The following is a 21,534-nucleotide window of genomic DNA, read 5'->3' on the forward strand; positions in this document are numbered from 1 at the left end:
GTTTTTTTCCTGCACAAAAACTTTGAAAGTTGAAAACTTTTTATGGCAATTTTGCAATGAGGCTGAGTTGCTAAAATTCATTTGAATGCATTTTTTACAGGAATTTTATGTTTCATTGTTACTATTATCAGTTCTTAAGTGGATAGCTTTTATGGTTTTCAATATGGTTGGGTTGTTGGTCATAGTTTCTTATATTAAAATAATAATTTAAGACCACAAATTTCAACTTCGAATCAAAAATAAAAAATAACCAACATTTTAATATTTAAATAAAACAATTAATTACTAATTTGAAGGTATGAAACATTTAACATCTTAATTCAATTCTTTAGGTGTTTCTATTATAATTTTTTTTCGAATTTATATAGATGTAATGTATATATTTATTATTTATCTGCTTATGTACAAAAAATCATTTTCATTATTTTTGTATTTATTTAACAAATCTACCAAAACTGAAGCAGTTTATAGTGCTTAAAAATTACGCCATACAATACAAATGACAAATGGTAGGCCAGTATACATTTTATCATTTGCCAATTACAATGTAAACAAGCCTTTCATTGGTCACTTGTATTGTATGACGTCATTTTGTATTGGGCATTATAAGCTCCTTTACCAAACTATAAAAATAATTATTTAACTTACCGCCGTGTTGTTCCAATGCATCTTGATCCTGTGATGTGGGAGGACCAGGGGAGACTTGTTTACATGTTTGATGGCCAGTTTGACAGCTGGCAGCACACCCTGCCCGATACTGGTCTCCAGATACCCGTGGGAGGTGGGGAAGAAGCCGGCCATATGAACATCGTGCTTCTGGTGCCTAAATTAAATTAAGAGTAAATTATTTGTGTTCAAATTACCTTATCTTTAAACAGGCCTGTGTTTCTTTTAGGGAATAAGCTTACAAAGCCCCCAAAAAAAGTGACGTCATACAATACAAATGACCAATAATAGACCTGTATACATTTTACCATTAGCCAATTCAATTGTTTTTTAGCCTATTATGGGTTATTGTATGACTTTTTTTATTAGGCACTATAAGATGCTTAATTCACTTTTGAATTTAAAAGCCAATTATTTGTGGCCAACAAGAAAAATGAAGCTTTGTTGAAAATCAGAACCTGAAAGATATACCCATTTTAGAGATATTTAATTTCACCAGAAAATTAAGCCCAACGTGGTTTAGTAACAACTGTTTCTTCTTAATCATCTATTATATGCAGATCTGTTATTGTTATTGTGTTATTCTATTATATCTTTTCTAATACTAATATACTCCTGGTTTTTGGCTTGTATTGTCAAGATAGGAAAACAACAAGAAAATTACATGATAATTGCATAGACAAGACACACACTTACAAACACACACACACACACACACAAACACACACATACACACAAACAAACCTGCACAATATGTACACAAAAATACAGCAGAATAAAAACAATTCTTTTGCATTTTAGTGTATTTTTTTTTGTAAATCTAGAGATTTTCTTGTCACACCAAACTAAAAAAGAAGTATGATATTTTATTTATTTCTACAGATATTTGGGTTTTTATATTGGAACAAAGAATGACAGCATACATAAGTATTTAAGGAATGGCATATAAAGTATACTTGAGGAATCGTTATTAAATGTTACGTTCTTTAATCAGGGGAATGTTTTAAAAGAGTTTCTGAAGTAAATTCCATTTCTCCCGGGGAAATCAAATCTCTATTCAATATGCAAGAAAGATCGAGGAACAAAAAAGTTATTGACCGGTACGTTGGTTAAGATCAATTAATCTAAGGAATTAACAAAATAAAACCAACTGGCTTCAATATCTGTCGAGGTTCCCAAAAATTCAAAATTTAGATGTACGGACAGACATATAAAATTGTAGAAAAGTTTCTTTCTCAAATCAAATACAAATAAAAGAATGAGTTAAGATAGACTGGAAAATATAAGCTTTAGTGATGAGAAATAAAGTAAAAGCTTAAATTAGTTGATAAAATGGAGTAAAATTTTTGATATACATATAAATAGCTTTTTGTGATGATTTAATATACTATGTACCTTAATTACCATAGCTCTTTTCACCTTTGTGTATTTAGTCTGTTTAAAAGTTGATCTGATGAAATGATTTTAAATATCTTATTATTCAATTAAATGTAAATTTGCTTCAAACATTTTAAAATAATTATTCTAATGTTTGTTGAGGTTAAATACTATAAAAAGATCTCAGAGAGATTTGAGAGACTACACAAATTAATCTTAGTCATCATGTCACAATATTAAATACCTTAAAAAATCAATTAATTGTTATCATTAGTTAAATTTGTTTAAAACATGTAAAACAATTTTCAGTAACACAGTACTTCGAAACCAATAAATATCCGATGGATTAGAACTGTTTCTCAGCAATACTGAAAAATTATGTATAGCATCGTATTATATCCGATGCGATAAATAACTATTCATTACCCCTGATTAAAAAAATATAGGTTAGATGGTCTGATAATGAAAGACAAACAGAGACAAAGATTCATCAATAAAATTTTTGTGGAACAAAAAATATGTGGATCATATTAATAACTAATAGAAACAAAATTAGGGGTTTTTAGGGGTTAAAGTTTTTCAGTAAGTTAACTGCTCTATAACAAAGGCATGTCCTAAAATAATTTTTTCAGCGCGTCAGACGGAAAAAATAACCATGTTTGTTAACAGATTTTAAAAAGTTAAATGAGCTTGTCAATGTTCGCTTATTGTAGCTGCGCTACTGATTAAGATACTAGTCTTTGTTTTCATAAGTGTCTCTGTCTTTGTTTAAAATTAGATTAAGTGTGTGTGTGGCTCTGTGTTTGTGTGTATGGGAGTGTGTGTGTATGGGTGTGTTTGTATGTGATGCATGGGACTTCCATAATGGTATAATCGCATCTTTGAAGGAGGTATAATAATGTGAAACACCTGCAACCAAAATGAATGTTATGTTTTTACATTTATTTACAAAATTAACGTTTCTGTTTGAAGTTTTAGATAACGGGGTTATATTATTTAATTTGTTTTTATATTCAATTTATCTATAATACAAAGTAGAGCTTAAGATATCATTTTTTGTAAAATGGTATTGTCTGTAGCTTAATATCCCGATAAATGTATAACCAATTAAGTTTACCATTTTAAGGAATCTTCAAATATGTCTCTGAGTGGTTTTAGGCTGTTTTTATGCTCTCTACTGACTTACCTCTTTATATGTAGTACCCTTAGATGCTATTGGCTATAGTTTATTTAAGATGTGAAAAAAATCTTGATTATATATATATTACCTGTATGGTCTGTCTCCCTCTATAGATGTGGGTATAACTAACAGAATAATTGGTAACAGGATCCATCCTGGAACGCCTCTAGCTAGACAGGCTCCAGGTACACAGGTTGTATCCAGGTTTAAACCAGCCAGAAGCCAACATCCAGCACTAGGCATAACAACACCCTCCTAGTCAAAGATGACCAACGTTAAATATAAAAAATTGTACATTGTGTGAAATTTTCTTAGTTTGGCAATGAGGGATATTTCATTACAATTTTTCCCTTAACATTTTCTACAGGTCTATAAAAAAATGTTGAACTGGAAACTGAAAGAAAACATTTGTTTTAAGCGGAAAATTTTTCGTTATTGAAAAATAATAATAAATCAATTAAAAATCAAGAAAATTAAAAACTTTAACAACATTGATCATTCCTGGGGTTTTTATTTGAGACAACTTTGAGACTATCCTGTAATTATCTGCAGCTTCTCAATCAAATCTGATTATATAATCAATTTTTAACAAACATATCCTATTAATTGTTTTTTTATATTCTATTTTTTTTCATTTTAAAAAATTTGTGTGTAAATCAATTTTATTAATTTTTAAAATTAATTATCAACAATTGCAACTTTGGATAATAATGTATAACATCTTAATTATAGAGTAGCTGTGTCATAAATAAGATGAAAAGTGTTGAATATATCTTGAAACTGTCATATTATGTCATTTTCGTTGACTTATTTTCTTGGTCTACTATATCAATATACAGGTTTTGTACACTTATGATGTATCATACAAAAAGGGTGACGACGTAAAGGACAAAAAACATGAATGGACAAAGTGTGTTACGGAGAAAAAATTTAGAGGTCATAAAAAGAACAAGGATGACAACATCCATAAGTAGCAAAGCACAAAAATTATGTATAAGAATTTAAAGATTAGTTGTCAAAAACATGTATATTGGGGAAAAATCACAAAACCTTTTCAACATTTGTTTTAAATTTTTTAATACTTATTAACAGTATTTTGACTAACAGACTGAAGGTCAAAGTAAATTACATACTGGATGCTCAAAACAACGGGAAATTTAATTTTGATATTTTTAACTAAAAAAATTTTGAAATTGGACCATAAACACCAAAGATGTGAGGAAAAATGTAAAATATAAAATAGCTAAAAAAACCTGCAAAAAGGCAGTCTGACCGCCATTGATGTTTTCTTGAAAAAACAGGAAATTTAATTTTGATATCTATAACTGAAAAATTTTTGGAAATCGGACCATAAACACCAAAGGTATGGATAAAAATGTGAAAAATACAAAAATAGCCTAAAACCTGTTTAAAGGCAGTCTGACCATCATAGTTGTTTTCTTAAAATGACAGGAAATTTGATTTTGTTATCTAAAACTGAAAATTTTTTGGAAATTGGAACATAAACACCAAAGATATGGAGAAAAATCTGAAAATACAAAAATAGCCTAAAACCTGATAAAAAGTGGTCTGACCGCCATTGATGTTTCATAGTTAATTGGGCTCCTTAATAATGGGAATGTTGTCAAAAAAATTCAGCCTTTTATCTAATATAGGAGCCGAAAAAATCACGTTTCCCCCAAACTAAGACATATGGACAGACGGACAGACGGACAGTTCAAATTATAGAGTAGCTTCGCTACTAAAAAAAGTGAATAAGATGCTAATACATAGAAAATAAATAAACACTAAAATATTGCTTATAAAATAAATATATAATTTTAATGATATCTTTGCTTTGTACATTCTAGTAGATACACATTTGAACAAGGATGACAACATCCATAAGTAGCGAAGCACAAAAAATCGTCGATTGGAATACGTAGATTTAAAAGGTTTTTACTAAAATCAAGAATAGATTTATTGGATAAAATAAACATGAAACCTTGTTTTATTTTGCATGATGACGATGGTCAAAGTAAATTATAATGGGAAAAATTATTTTGATACAGATATTCCATAAAAGTTTGAAAATTGCATCAAAATATACAAAGATATGGGGAAATATGTAAAACATATAAAAATAGCCAAAAACCTGATAAACGGCAGTCTGGCCGTCATAGTTGTTTCATTAAAACGACAAAAAATTTAATTTTTAAATCCTTAACTTTAAAAATTTGGAAAATCGGACCATATACACTGAAGATATGGAAAAAAGTGTTAAATATATAAAAATAGCCTAAAACCTGCTAAAAAGGCAGTCTGGCCGTCGTGGTTATTTTGTTTAAAAGACGGGAAATTTAATTTTGATATATTAAACTGAAAAATTTTGAAAATCGGACTATAAACACTGAAGATATGGAGAAAAATGGTAAATATATAAAAAACAGCCTAAAACCTGCTAAAAAGGCAGTCTGGCCATCATGGTTGTTTTCTTTAAAAGACGGAAAATTTAATTTTGATATCTATAACTGAAAAAATTTTGAAAATCGGACCATAAACACTGAAGATATGGAGAAAAATGTGAAAAATATAAAAATAGCCTAAAACCTGCTGAAAAGGCAGTCTGGCCTTCATGGTTGTTCCTTTAAACGACGGGAAATTTAATTTTGATATCTGTAACTGAAAAAATTTTGAAAATCGGACCATAAACACTGAAGATATGGAGAAAAATGTGAAAAATATAAAAATAGCCTAAAACCTGCTAAAAATCGGTCCGAACGCCAATGATGTTTTAAAGTCAATTGTGCTCTTTAATGATAAGAATGTTGTCAAAAAAATTCAGCATTCTATCTTTTATAGGAGCTAAGTAAATCCCATTTCCCCCATGGCGTTACGGACTGACGGACTGACGGACTGACTGACTGACGGACTGACTGACGGACGGACAAAGCTTCGCTACTAAAAAAGGAAATGGACATAATATGTGGTATACCAAATCGGACCCCTACCTACAAATTTCACTCTGTTAAAATATTAGAAGTAAATGCATATCGTTAAGTTGAATATTTACTTAATATAATCATTTTGCTTTTTGCATAAGTACAAAAAAGAAAACTGTACAAGTCTTACAAATAATTATATTTTTTTTTAGTGTCAGAGTTTTATATGTTTAAACACGGATGGCTAAATATCTGGTTCAGCATACGCAAATTCATTTCAAGCGTGAACAAAATTTGAGATATACAGCTGCCACAAAAAAAGTGTAAAATTGCTAACTTTGCTTCAATTCCTTGATATTTTTGATATTTTAAGATTTAAATGATTTGGCATTTCTAATTGAAATCTGGCCGGCATTTGGTTTGAGTTGCTAACAAGCAGTTGTGGATAAAAAGAAAAGAAGAGAGGGGAAATTTAAATGTAAATTATGATGGTACCCAAAGTTTTATAATCACAAACAAATAGAGTTTACTGTCCTTTTTTAAAACAAGTATTTTCATATCAATTCTGTGCTCTTTATTACAATTTTTACAATATTGAATCATTCAGCAAAAGTAGCAATTTATTTTTAATTTTGTAGTATTTTATACAGTTTTTGTTAATTGTAAAGTAGTAAATTTGATGAATTAGTATTTAGTATTAATAAAAGTTTCTTTTATTCCTATTAATTATACTCTGGCTGTGTTTAATTAACCATTTATTTTACAGTTATACCTTTTATGTATTTTATTTAAACAGAAGTATTAAATAGTAATAATGACGGCTTCGACCCCAGTTTTTGGACACTTTTTATCATTTTATGTATATTACATATATGCACTAATATTAGTTTTAAAACGAATAGGTAAAATATTTTTTTGATGGAAGGGTAATGTTTTTTAATTGCGATTTTTCTTTGGAGGGTGGATTTAACCTTCCCCAATAAAAATTTATAAAATTATCCCTGGACCAGAAAGAAGCTTTACTTTAAAGAAGAACATTATCGGTTCAGCGTTTTATTGAGAATCCTCGCTACACACAGACACATAGACAGACGACATCCTGTCTTATTATTATTATTGTAAATGAATTTAGGTTTTAACCTTGTTATTTGTTAAGTTACTCAACACTAAATAATGCACTATTGGCTGAGCACCTAGTATCCAGGGAATATTTGTTCAAAAATTTAACTATTAAAAGATCCTTATCCACCCCAAGACTTGATGTTGAAATAAAAGCTATCCTCTGACCTATATGAACCTTTCCTAAAATGGAGAACTCAATCGGTTCAGTATTAATGAAATCTTAAGCTTCAGACAAATAAAAACTTATAATAGGAGGATAATCATTGATTCAATCGAAATATTTTTCATTTTTAGTTTTTGCTTTGGTTTTGGAAGGTTTAGAACATAAATGTTCTTCTAATTATCTATACCACCGCAAAGCACACTTCTTCAATAAAGGATGTTATGGGTAATTAATGAATCAACGGGTCAATGCTTTTACAAATAATGCAAAAATGGCTTCATACTTGTACAGTACACGAGTTTTTATTTTAACCAAATTGTAATATTAAAGTAAATGAATAGAGGGGGCATGAGTTATATGAAACTCTCCCATCAGGGCAGGGACCCTGTCCCGACTTTGTAAATAGTTTTAAAATCAGCTAAACGCGTCGATAATATTGACACAGCCGAGTCCCTACAGAAGAAAAAAAATGCAATTTGCTAGTAGACGAAAAGCGTTTGCATTATACATTTATTATTGTTATACGGATTAAAGCAAATTGAATATTTCATTGCCAAAAAAAATCAATATTCTTGGATTAATATACTTTTGCTACATTAGGACCTAAACGAAGCAAACTTGACAAAGCAAAAAAAGGTAGATATGTAGATAGGAATAAATTGTACAAAAGAATATGACCATTTACCCTTCACCCTCTGATACTCATCAAGAGTAATTATTGTGTTTGCCCTTTACCCTTAGTTAATTATTCAGATACCACTTGGATAGAGTTGTGGGCATGAAACCTTTACCATTTGTTTATTATTTAGATACCAATTGGATAGAGTTGTGGGCATGAAACCTTTACCATTTGTTTATTATTTAGACACCACTTGGATAGAGTTGTGGGCATGAAACCTTTATACTTGGTTCATTATTCAGATACAACTTGGCTTTGAATGGGCATGAAACCTTTAAATATTGAATAAATTTTCTAAAACAATTTGGCTATAGTGATGGGCATGAAACCTCTACTTTTGCATCAGTTTAAAGCAAAAAGCTTTGCCTAATCATTAAAATTCCAATTTGCCTGCTGCCAGTAGTGAATATGAAACCTTGTAAAATTTTTTGCCTTTTGTTATTATTCAATTTTGGAACAAAGTCTAAATTCATACTTTTTGATATAGGTACAAGAAAAAAGTGGTATTAAAGACTTTAGTGTTAAGGAGCATTATTGATCTTTATTATTTAATCTTATTTTCTACCCCATTTCCTCTGTTATTCACTTAACTTATTTTGTATTATAGTAATTATTTTGTTTATTTGTGTAGTGAATATTCATTCCCTTAACAAAATAATCATTGATGTTGTATTGTTATTCTTAGCCTATCAAGGGATTCACATTCTGTAAAAACAAATAATAAATTCAACAGCACAGTATCTATTTATATCATAGCCATATTATTATAGTACCTGTAGCAATTCATTAAATTCATTAAATTCAATAAATTCTAAAGTACTTCTTCTTGGAAATATTTAATTATGAAAATTTTAACAGCATTGTTTATGCTTAAAGATTTTTAAAAGTGACTCTAACAAAACATTTTATAAAAATAAGTTAACCTTTAATAATTTTTTTAATATTACTCTTTTAAATGGCTTGAAAAAAATACATAAGTGTATAAAATAATTTTACGTTAAAATAATTTCTTGAGCAGGAAAAATGCAATTCAAATTTAAAAATTAAAAACATAAATAAGTTTTATTGACAGTAGTCTATTTACCTAAATTAATATTGATATATGTCAATTTTATTTCATTTGGTGTAATGTTTATCAGAAACTTTTTTTGTTTTCTAGCACACAGTGAGTTAGATTTATCTTACATTACATATAGAAATAAAATGCATATAAATCTTAAATGTTTTTATATCCTTATTTTCATATCTTATATAAATAGAATAAATGTGTTGGAAAGGTTTTCATTTTCATTCTATGTGACATAAAGCAGAATGAAAAAAGAGATATAAAAGGACACGCCTATCTTTAATTGAATCAAGACAAAAAAAATAAATTAAGGTTTTTTTTAAAATAACAACACTCAAATTAATATTCCATAAACTTTTCCTACAATGATTGTTTATAATAAAATAACTATTGGTATTAAAATTAAAAATCTGTACTAAATTATTTTGCAAAAACATCTTCATTTTTTACAAAAATTAAATCAAATAACTTTAGCTGTGGTTTTAGAAGAGGTAAGCATATTCAATGTTCACTGTATTCATTTTTTAAAAGCGAAGCTTTTCTATAATTAGGGTCAGTCCGTCCGCCCGTCTTTCACAGACGAATAGCCTTTTTCGTTAATTTAAGCATGTTAGAATTGTCATATCAATTTAAAACTTTGCATGGTGATTTCTTTAGTAGTTAGGTACGATTTAGAAATTGTAGCAACTCTACAATCATTACAAGAATATCCGTACGTCCATTTTAAACATGTTGATTTTTTTACTTTTTTAACAACAAATTTTTATGTGATCTAATCATTCGATTGATCTGATTTTTTGTATTTTGATTCCTGGGACAACAAAGTATAATGTTATAAGCGAAGCATCTTTATAATCAAGTCCTAAAAGTTTAAGTATTTCCATAAACATTATCCTGTATCAAGCAGTTTTTCAACGAATTTACTTACAATTTTGCTTCGACCCTTTATAAGTTTTAATGTCCGTTTGTCCTACCGTTTCAAAGCTTCGCTTTATGGATGTTGTCATCCTTGTTGCCATTACATATGCGTGGATATATTTGTAATGTATTTTAGAGACAAATGCGTATATTTCAAAAAATATTGGGGGGTCTGCTTATTTCAACACCCTATTTCACCAATGAAATTAAGTCATTATCATAAATTTTAAATAGGTATGGATTCAAAGAAGCTTTGCAAATGTAAGACATTAAACACACTAAATATATATAACTTTTGTTTGTAAGTAATCAACTAGATAGCCTGTTTGCAAAAAAAAGTAATAACTTGAAAAAATATTGAACTATGAAACAATACTAATAATATAACAAATCTTAAGAAAATATGGAAAAGTGTAAAGATTAATTTACTTCATTAAAAAGCATAAAAGCTTCTACGATGCTGCAAAAACCAGACAGACCTGTGACTGCACAGACCCAAATCCTAGATCCTACTAGATGCTTAAAAAATTTCATTAAATATATAGTTGAAAGACAAAAAAATACTACATAAGCATTCCCATTCCTTAATTTTGTATTCTTTAGCCGAGGCTATTTAATGGTCTGTGGGGTTAAACATGTTGTAAGAATATAACCAAATATGAAAATGTAGGAATCTCGACTTTGAAAATAATAAATCATATTTATCGGTTTCTCAGGCATAATTGTATATATTATATTATACCTTATGTGTACATGTTTCCCAATATTTAAACTTTCCTTTTTTTACTTTTTTTATATTAGAAAATATCTTTTAAGGAGTAAAAGAGAAAAAAGTAGCAACTTAAAGACAGCTTGATTTAAAGATAGTTAAACAAAATTTTGTTTATAAACGATAGCATAACATAGCCAACCAATAAATTTGATATGAGAGGCTACGGCACTTGGGGAGGGGGGAAGCCAAATCAATTTTTTTAGATTTAGGTTTAAAAGGATAAGGAAGAAAAATTATGGGGGGGGGGGGGAGGGTTATTTTTCTCTTGGTAGGGTAACCTCCCCAAAATAGTCATAAACATTCCCATATGAGAAGCTATATATAATGTAAAGGAGACGATATTGGTTTAGCGGTTTGCAAGATCCTTCAGAACAGAAATACAGATGCACATACACAAAAACATCTTGTTACTTTAACATAAGAAAATTAAATTCTTTGAGGTATAGTTTAATCTATAGATAGATGTTTTGATATTATAGATACATAGATAGATGAATGGATGGCAAAATAGGATGCTATAACTACTTGTAGCTTTAATATAAAATTGTGTATGTGTTTTGTATAGAAAAATAGACGGAGTAAGTGATTGGTTGACAGGAACAAATAGTGCCAAGCCTTGCAGAAAAGGATTGTTAAAATAATCAATTTTATACCACATTCGTTTAAATTATACGCTTGGTTTTAAATGTTGATTCTGGACAGGCTATCCAGTTGTAAATCAGATGTAAAAGATAAAAACAGACTGACCTTCATGTTTTTTTGTTATTCGTATTTAATTATGCTCCATTTTGATGGGAATGTTGTCAAAAAGTTTCAGCCGTCTATCTTGGAAAGGATCAAAAAATAACATTTGACCTATCAAGTTATTGACGGGCAGGCGGTTATTTTGAAATTTAGAGTAGCTGCTAGAAAATGTATCTTTTTATCCTGCTAGAAAAAAAATTTTGTGGACAATTAGATATATTAACTATACTGTACTGTTCAATATAAAACAATATACTTTTCTATATCATTAGGAGCATAGCTTCTGTATAAGTATAATTAAATATATCAACTACACTGTACTGTTCAATATAAAACAATATACTTTTCTATATTATTAGGAGCATAGCTTCTGTATAAGTATAATCATATATATCAACTATACTGTACTGTTCAATATAAAACATATACTTTTCTATATTATTAGGAGCATAGCTTCTGTATAAGTAATGAAAGTTTTTTTTTACGTCAACCCTATTAGACCTTTATTTAAGATATTACATGAACATTATTGTTTTATTTGATCTATTATATTAGCAATGTTTTTGTTATAGAAGTACAATTTGATAAAGGACAGTTTGTTGAATAAATTTTTTGAAATATGAACATTATTTGCCTAAATTATGACTTTTTTTTATAAAATGTTGTTAATTGATATAAAGGGGGATATATAAAAAAATTGTCATAATTAAGAACAGTTTTACTTATATAAGCAATAAAAAAAAAACTTTTTAAATGTTAAATTTTGTTTCATCAAAGTGCCTCCTTTTTTAACAGGAAATCCTGTATTTGGATGTCATTGCCATGATAATAACTATAAACCATTAACCTAATAATTTTCTTTTTATATCAACTAAGAAACAATTTATGGTATTTCTGTTTGAAAATGAAACACGAAATTCTAGACTTGTTTTACCACAAGTCTTAGGTTTTGTTTTAATACTTATGAACTATAAAAAGATTAACATTAGAACACGTAAAAAAGGAAAAAAAGCCATACTCTCGAGCACAGTAGATTTTTATTTTTGCTAATAATATTGACGTTTTGGGCAGAAGAAAAGCGTTTTTGGCCCCCTTTCGTACATCTTGACTATAGAATCTGGCGTTACAACCTTAGATTTAAAAAAAAATGACGTTTAATTTCTGGAATACTCATCAATTATATATTTTTCTTTGTACCCAAGCTTAAATCTGTGTCCGCCCGCTAAAACTCATACTATATCTTTCTCTATTTTTCAAGATATGTTGTCCATCTGTTGAAATATAATAAAATGAATATAAATAAAATAACGATAAATAAATCTAATATCTGATTTACACATGGTTAAAGGATTCAAGTTTTCATGTACTTTCAAATAATTTTAGACAGTATAAGAAAAAAAGGTAAAGTTAAATTTAGATTACTGAAGTTTACCTAAAATTATTTTTAAACATTACTTTTGTTTTGAAATGTTATCCTTTCATATAGAGTAATATTTTTATAAAACTAGTAAATAACTGGTCTGTACTGTTTGTACTTTTAATGTAAACGTCATAAAGATCTTAAGGTGATCCATGCCCTAGGCTAGGGTCAAAGCAACTAATAAGTAAGAAAACATTAGCAAAGATTAAAAATTATTGAAATTAAATTGCATGCAAGTTACCGATCTCTGTATCCATAGAACTATATTTTTGATATTCCCCTCCTCCGGCAAAAACATTTTATTCTTGTCTGGAGACAAAAAATTGCAAATTTCAACTTGATAAATACATTCATTCAACTATTCACCAACAGTTTTTCTTAGAGCTTAGGTACTCTGGAATTTTTATAAAAAATTATCCTGTAATAAAGGTAGTAAGATTTTTCTGTCTGAAGCTAAAGATCTCGGAAATGACTGGTGTGATCAATTCAGTTTTTTTTAGGAATCTTTATAAATGCTTTGGGTTGGGATTAGGCCAATTTTAGTTTTAAGCCTTAGAAATATTAATAAAAGTCTTTAATCTACTGTTGCCTGTTTCAATTTATTATAATTAAAGTCAGCTTGAATCCAGAATAACGTTTGATATTTGTATTATAGGAAAAAATGGATAAAAATTAAGCAAAATAGGTATATTGTCTGTTATTTATTATTAAGCCACTTCATGATTCCAATTATCTATATCATAAGCGTATTTTAGGAAAAGTTATTTTCTCGGCTCTTACTAAAGATAGTCGTCTAATTTTTTTGTTATCTCCGACTGCTAAAACCAAGATGTTCTGTTATGTTATGTATTTTATTTTTCTTGTTTGTAAAATTATAACCAATGAATAAAATTTCAACCTGTTTGTGATGAATTACAAACTAAATTATAGTTATCAAACAATTTTCAAGCAAGCAAAAACTAAAAACTATTTATGGAAGGGATACTCCAATGTTTTAGTTTTCATTAAAAAAACTGAAATGCATGAAATAAAGATATCTATGACGGGTAAATCATTATATGAAGGTTTTTTTTGTATGTAACCCCAGGCTAATATCACGAAACTAGTCTACATTTATTATAATAATTTTATGTTTGTTTCTATTTTATCAAATAAATGTAAATACAAGTTTTGATGTATTATTCATACCAATATCCCAAGTGGCTGAGAACATTTACGTCTGCTAGCAAATTGCTTTTGTTCTTTTGTAGGGACTCAGCTGTGTTTATATTTCCGACGCTATCAGCTTATTTAAGACCAAAAACAAAATCGGGAGAGGGTACCTACTCAAGGGGAGTGTTGCATACATTCATTTATTTTAATTGTTATTCTTCATAAAAAAAAATAACATAAATGTTTTCATTCCGAGGGTAGCTATTTTATTTGTGGCAAAAAAAATAAAATGAAGGAATTTACTTGTAAATATAAATAGCAAGAAAATGCATTTCTGTCAAAACCTAAACAATTAACACGAAGAAGAAATTGGTGTTTTATAACTTGGCAAACTATTTTAACAACGCTGTTTTTTACATAAGATCATTTATGAAAGTATGTTTAACAATTTTCAAATTTAATCAACTCTCATAAATTTCTGCTATTCATTTCTTTCTCATTAATTTACTGGTTTTAAAACATAAATTTAAAAAAAAATTATTAATTTCAAATCCATGCCTCAAAGTTACCATTAGACACTTTTTTACTGCGTGACCTATGGACTTAAAAACATATTATCACAAACACTGAATTTTGTGATGAAACGAAATTTTACGCATTTATAGAAACACCAAATAAACCGTAAATCATTTAAGTGTTTATATAACAGCAGATGTTAACAGTTCAATTAAGTTTTTGACCTAGTACTTTTTTATATAATCGAAATGGGAAATCTAAATAAGGTTTTTAGACATAATCCATTCACCAAATCGAAAAGTAGTTACATAAAAAAGCAAACATAGGTCAATATGTATAAAAATATTTTTTTTTTTTAACTAAAAAAAGTTTTACTATTTTTAGAAACTAGGGGCCTCTTATGGTACTTGGAGTGACAGTGGTTGATTTAGACCTACCCAAAAAAAAAGTAGTTATTAACCTTCCCAGGACCTATGAGAAGCTACATTGTAAACGAGAACCATATCAATTCGGTAGACACACAGTGATATTGATACTTTTATATAGGATTAAGAAATATATCTAATTTAAATACTGAACATATTAAATTGAAAAAATTTACTCTATAGAAGTATATGTAAAAATGGAGGTGCATTAAATAATTTATGTGCGTGTTTGTTCTACAGGGTGCGGCACATAAATCCGGACAAATTCTAATTTTTAAACAAATGAACATAAAATCGTCAATTTTAAAGATTTTATTGAATTTTAAAAACTGGGAAGCAAAAAGGTATATGACTAGTAGATTATTCAACAAAATCGCCGCCAGCCTCAATCACCGCCTCTACCGGCCTCCTCAACCGCCGGCAGGTCCAGGTCAAAATGTACCTGTCCAAGCTGGCGTAGTTCTCATTGATAGTGGCAATGAGGGAGGTCTTTGTGGTATGGGCACGTCTATTGGTGCATGCTTCAAAGTAGCCCCAGGCCCAAAAGTCCATTGAATTAAGATCGGGCTGCTGGGAGGCCACATTTCCTAAGGAACATGAGTAACCGCCAAATTGACAAAATCCATGTTTTTGCTCTCATTTGGGCTAGGATTTAGCTACAGTGGACTTTAAGTACTCAAAGTGCGTGTCTCAATGAGCTTAAGACACACAAAAAAATTTTGGGTCAAATTTCCAACTCCTTCCCTGTCGGGCCCTACTGTTTGTGATTTCTTAAGGCTCAAAATCTTGAAAAATCGACCTCATTTCGGCTAGTATTGAGCTAAAATGGATTTAAACACGGCAAAATGTGTGTCTCAATGAGCCTAAGACACTCAAAAAATTTGGGGTCAAGATTCCAACTCCTTCCCTGTCGGACCCTACGTTTTGTGATTTTGCGCATTAAACCACCGGCGCATTTGGAATCTGCCTTGTTGAACATATGCGCGGCCAGCTCGGTGTACACGTCCATCTTCGTCCAAAGATTGTTTTGTGCTAGAAGGTCATTACCTAAGCTTTCTATAGTGGGGTCAAACGTCCTGATTGGTCAAGTAGTTTTGACGCTATGGCCGTTTAAAAAATGTCCGGATTTATGTGCCGCACCCTGTATAATTTTCATATTAACACATCCTCTTTTGAAAACCCCTTTTACGGCACCCCAAATTCGTGTTTTTTTTTGGGGGGGGGGGGATAAACACACATTTATTCCCCCCTTTGGTCGTCCTTGCACTTTTATAAAACCATGTAAAATTAAATGTAGATGGGGGGTTTCCCCTTCACGTGAAACTGTTAGGGATCGAGCTTAAATCATTATTACAATAATAATGCTTCATTTAAATAAGTATATGCATTTATGCTAGGTTTCATTTTTAAAACAATGTTTCTATATTCTATTTTAAATTTATATTTCCACTGTATAGATAGCCTACTTCTATTAATGACAGCTTTATTCCTGCAAAATATCATTAAATACTACAGCCAAAAAGAATATTATGCCTTTATTGTTTGTATCGGAGCGTGCTTTATGTTTTTTTATATTTAAGTTATATAATCACAATATAGTGGCTTTGTGTCTAGCCTCTAAGGAATAGTTCTTAAATAAATTTATCCCAATTGAAAAAGGATAATCTGTTTGTATTTGTGTACCTAAATATTTTGCTAACCACCAGACCTTGTAGGCTCTTCTTTGCAGGGAGTCCTAAATATAAATCAACGGAAAATTTCCATCTATTTCTAAAAAGGAATGAATTGACTTATAAAACTATTTTGACTTCTCTTTAGTCCCTTATCATAAACTACAAAATAAAATGGTAAAAACCTATATATTCAGGTCTTCCTGAATAAAAGTCGTAAACCCTGTGAATGTATTATACATATATGTATACATCATATATCAATTACACATCAGAAAATGATATGTTTTTAGTTGGTTAAGTGTTTAGGAAAAGGAATAGAGGTTGGGAAAGAAAACAATTGACTTATCAAGGCCGTTTCAGAGGTTTAGCATACAGTTATGCACTAGTATTATAGACAATGAATGTATTAAAAATATGTAGAAAAATTCAGACTAAATGTATTGATTTTCAGCATCTTATAATACTATGTTTTCCCCTTATTTGACTGTTAAAAAGCATTATCAATAGTAATATATTCTAGTTAGAAATAATATGTAACTTATTGCCACTCTATGTTATACATGTCTATTGTCCGTACTGACCAAAAGGGAATGGGAGATAACGGGAGAGAAGATAGTGTTATTCTATAATCTAATAAGACAAAAGTGATTAATTTTCTCCTCAAGCAACAATACAAGAAAGTGTTATACACAAAACAAAATATATTGATTGACTTTTATAGGATGACTTTTATGTAATTTTGTAAGCTGCTCTATCATCAAGGTATTATATACGTCCGAAGGTAAAAGTGTTTTAGAGGGACTATTTTAAAACCCTATCCCTATTTCTTTTTTGAGTAAAATAATTGTCCACGACTTAGAACTTTTGTTTATTTATATTTAATTTTCACCTAATCTTACTAGTACTACATACTTTTTAAGAATATATTCAGATGATTTTGATGCACTACCTTTTTTAACATCTTCATATGGACACTGTGTAAGGCAACATGGGAGTTAGGACTGCATCGATGTAAAGGATAAAATATCTATAATTCTTACATTATTTATATTTTTTATGTATTTTTGATACTGGCTTTGGTCCCAACCTCTAGGTGCTAGGGAAAGCAGAAAATAGTGTGAAGCCTCTTCAAGAACATAAAATATAAATCTTCATAAAATTACATACTACTCATTTTATAAATCTTTGCTTCATATCTCGGTAACAACTTAATAATGACAGGGGTAGGTTTCTGGTAGAATCCGTAAAGGTGTGTGTTTTAAGGCTTAAAATAGTAGTAGAGCGATAATATTCACTAAATATGTGTATTTCTTATTGAAAGAACTATAGACAACATTTTTTTTAAATTTAACATAAATTTTTATCGTTTTACTAATGTTTTTAACTTATAACACATAACCTTTACGGATTTTACCAGAAACCTACCCCTTATTTTCTTCTCTTTATTCTCTTTTTCCAAAAAATCTTTATACCTATCTTTTTTAAATATTTTTTCCTCTCTAATATATAGGTTCTTTAAATAGAAGAGTAGTTTTAGTCTCGAAATATGTTTAAGCTTATGCCAACGTTGTAAATTGAATTACAATCTACAATAGATTAATTAATCATATAACAGTAACGTCCTACATATTTAAGTTTTTTAACTTGAATCCTACTTTTCTTAATAATCTATTAAATGGCACCCAGTGAAAAACTATTTAAGGCCTGACCTTTTTGGTCAGAATTAATCAAAAATGAAAAACAATTATGCGTCCCATTGTACAATAAAATGCTATTGTGCAATTCAAAAAGACACTTTATATTGAGCGATAAAAATCAGGGGAAATCATTTTGTAAATTAAATTTGATTTCAGGTTAAGAGCATTGAAAGCGGTCCTGACTAGTTATAATGATACTTGGAAGTATAAATTTAATTAATCTAATCATGTATATTAAATTAACCCATTAGTGCCGAGCGCCACTTTTATGGGCCGATCGAGCTGTAAGTTTCAGGGAAGCTTTATAATGGTCAAAACGGAATTCGTATTTTTTTGTTTTGCTCTAGTGGCGTGCACAGGAAAGTTGCAAAAAAACCCGGTTCGGCTTGGCCATAAATACCAACCAGGCATTAACACCCGTTTTTGGTGCTTTCCCCCAGTTTTAAAACCCGGTTGACCTGTATAAACCCGGTTATTTTGACCAAAAATCGAAAAATGTAATTTTTGAACGCCAAAAGTGAGATGAACACTTTTTAGAACTTTGATACGATCCGTAATTGAAAACTACACAACCTCATGTAATCTAAAGAGCTACAAGTATAATACGAAGCGATTTATTTCAAATTTCGTGTTTAGCCGGCGATTTCGGGTAAAAAAACCCTGTTTTGTTGTTGTTGTCAAAAAAGATCTATTAGTGAAACCGGGTAATAAAAATTTCAGACTCAAAATGGAAATGCCGAACCGGGCCTATATAGGGCGTAAAAAAACGATAAAAAAATCATATAAAAAATAATAATTTAAATAAAACGAATTCACAAATAGATGTACTTGTCAATAAACATTAGATTTCACGAAAAAAATCAGCGACTTTACTATAAAAACAAAAAAGTTAGATGGGGTATTTTGAATTGTCATGATTTTCAAACTTTGTTGATCTATACCAGCAAACGGAAGTAAGCTAAACTGCCTGCTCCAGGGGGAAATGAAAGCCAGGGTAGTAGAGGGGGGATTCATACTGAGAATGATGCAATTATGAAGCCGGAAACCGGTTTTTTTTCCATTTTCTGGCACCGGGTTTTAAAACCCGGTTCGGCACTAATGGGTTAAATTAAATCAAATTATATTGTAATATTCAATTTATGTAATTATACTAAATTAATTCTGTTTATTTAGGTTTGCAACTAATCATGTAAAAATTATTATAAATATTGGTACTTGCTTACATGTGGTAGACTGGAGCACCGAAAACCCCCCCCCCCCCCCCGCTTAGTTTTGACAAAAATCAAAAATAAGGGGGGGGGGTAGTTTTTTAATGTCTGGAAAACGGCAAGGAGGAAAAAAGCTCAGCAAGGCAAAGACTTAACCCCCCCCCCCTTAATTTTGAAGAAAATCAAAAATAAGGGGGGGGTAGTTTTTTCACTGTAAAACACGCCAGAAAGTTGAGTGAGGTAAATCAAGTAAATCCAGTATACCAGAGGGGAAACCTTATTACAGGGATATTCATGTTTTGGGGCATAATTTCCTTATTTATTGACTGATTTTAGTAATTGAAGTATCCCAGAACAGAAAATAAAAATAAGGAGGAGGGGGGCCAGTAAAAGGTTTTAATTTTGCGCAAAATTAAAACCCCCTCCTCCTTATTTTTATTTTCTGTTGATGTATCCCTGAACAGAAAATAGAAATAAGGAGGAGGGGGTTTTAATTTTGCGCAAAATTAAAACCTTTTACTGGCCCCCCTCCTCCTTATTTTTATTTTCTGTTCAGGGATACATCAATTACTAAAATCAGTCAATAAATAAGGAAATTATGCCCCAAAACATGAATATCCCTGTAATAAGGTTTCCCCTCTGGTATACTGGATTTACTTGATTTACCTCACTCAACTTTCTGGCGTGTTTTACAGTGAAAAAACTACCCCCCCCTTATTTTTGATTTTCTTCAAAATTAAGGGGGGGGTTAAAAACTACCCCCCCCTTATTTTTGATTTTTGTCAAAACTAAGCGGGGGGTTAAAAAACTACCCCCCCCCCCTTATTTTTGATTTTTGTCAAAACTAAGCGGGGGGGGGGGGGTTCGGTGCTCCGGTCTTCACATGTAAGCAAGCACCTAAATATTTCTTGTTTGATAATTTTGAAGACCCGATCACACAGTAAAGTTGATAAAGGCATAATTTTCAAATCGAAAAAATAAAGCATGGCAGCTAAGTATCTCCTACTAAATTTCTTTTTTGATTACAATGACCCAGTGGACCGAGAATGTACGCAAGTTTACAAAGTACAAAAGCAAATAACCAAAAAATCAATTTCTTAAAGTGAATTAATATTTTTTGTTTGGAAACTAGAGTGAGAGCTCATGTTAAAAATAATATGTTAGATACTAAATTGGAACATGAATTGACAATATTCCAAGAATCAATTTTTCATACTTTTTGTCGATTTGTTTCCAAGTTTTCATTTTTTAATTTAATCCATTAGAAAATTCTAACCAAAGTTATTTTTTTATTTTAGGAGTTATATTTTTTGAACTATCTGTTTTTATCTTTTGCCTAACATATTACGAAAAAGGTTATTTTTAAACACTTTCTCTGCTTTTTTGTGTTCTTGATTAAAGCAAATAAAATATAAAGTTATGTCTGAATTCTGGAATTAAGTATTCAAATTTGGATCATTCTTTTTCTCAAATGAATGAAAACCATAACTAAAAATTGCTTTAAATTGACTTTAGATATCGCATAATGTGAAAAATGCATTACAGTGAAAAAGCAAAACCTGTATTTTAATGGAGAAATTAGTGGGAGTAACAGTCCCCCCCCCCCCCCCTAAAAAATTATAGAAAAAATAGAGAAAATAAGTTAATATGTAATGTTCATAAGTCATTATGTGGGCCAGTTTAATATCAGATTTAATGTTAAATAAAATTATTGTTGCCATTTCCTATCCCTGAATAAAGTGAGTGATATGAGAGGAAGGGGGGGGGGGAGGAGGGGTGTAAACGGCTGCACCAATTTATAACCACACATTCATTTATTATGGAAATTTATGCAA

At 29.9% G+C, this 21,534-nt stretch overlaps 1 protein-coding gene across 1 annotated transcript in view; it reads right to left on the bottom strand.

Moving 5' to 3' along the window:
• The window catches only part of LOC145315227 (uncharacterized), a 141,305-nt gene extending 137,831 nt beyond the window's left edge, over positions 1–3,474 (bottom strand). The window contains exons 1-2 of the mRNA XM_080155265.1: positions 3,312–3,474; positions 649–823 (exon numbers count right to left, since the gene is read on the bottom strand). Of these exons, the coding sequence (XP_080011391.1) occupies positions 649–823; positions 3,312–3,466 (330 nt within the window). The 5' untranslated portion in view covers positions 3,467–3,474. The remainder of the gene's footprint in view (positions 1–648; positions 824–3,311) is intronic.
• Positions 3,475–21,534: the final 18,060 nt, after the last annotated feature.

Source organism: Acartia tonsa, chromosome 1 (assembly GCF_053477335.1).
Source record: "Acartia tonsa isolate MP-2025a chromosome 1, ASM5347733v1, whole genome shotgun sequence".
Lineage (NCBI taxonomy): Eukaryota > Metazoa > Arthropoda > Copepoda > Calanoida > Acartiidae > Acartia > Acartia tonsa.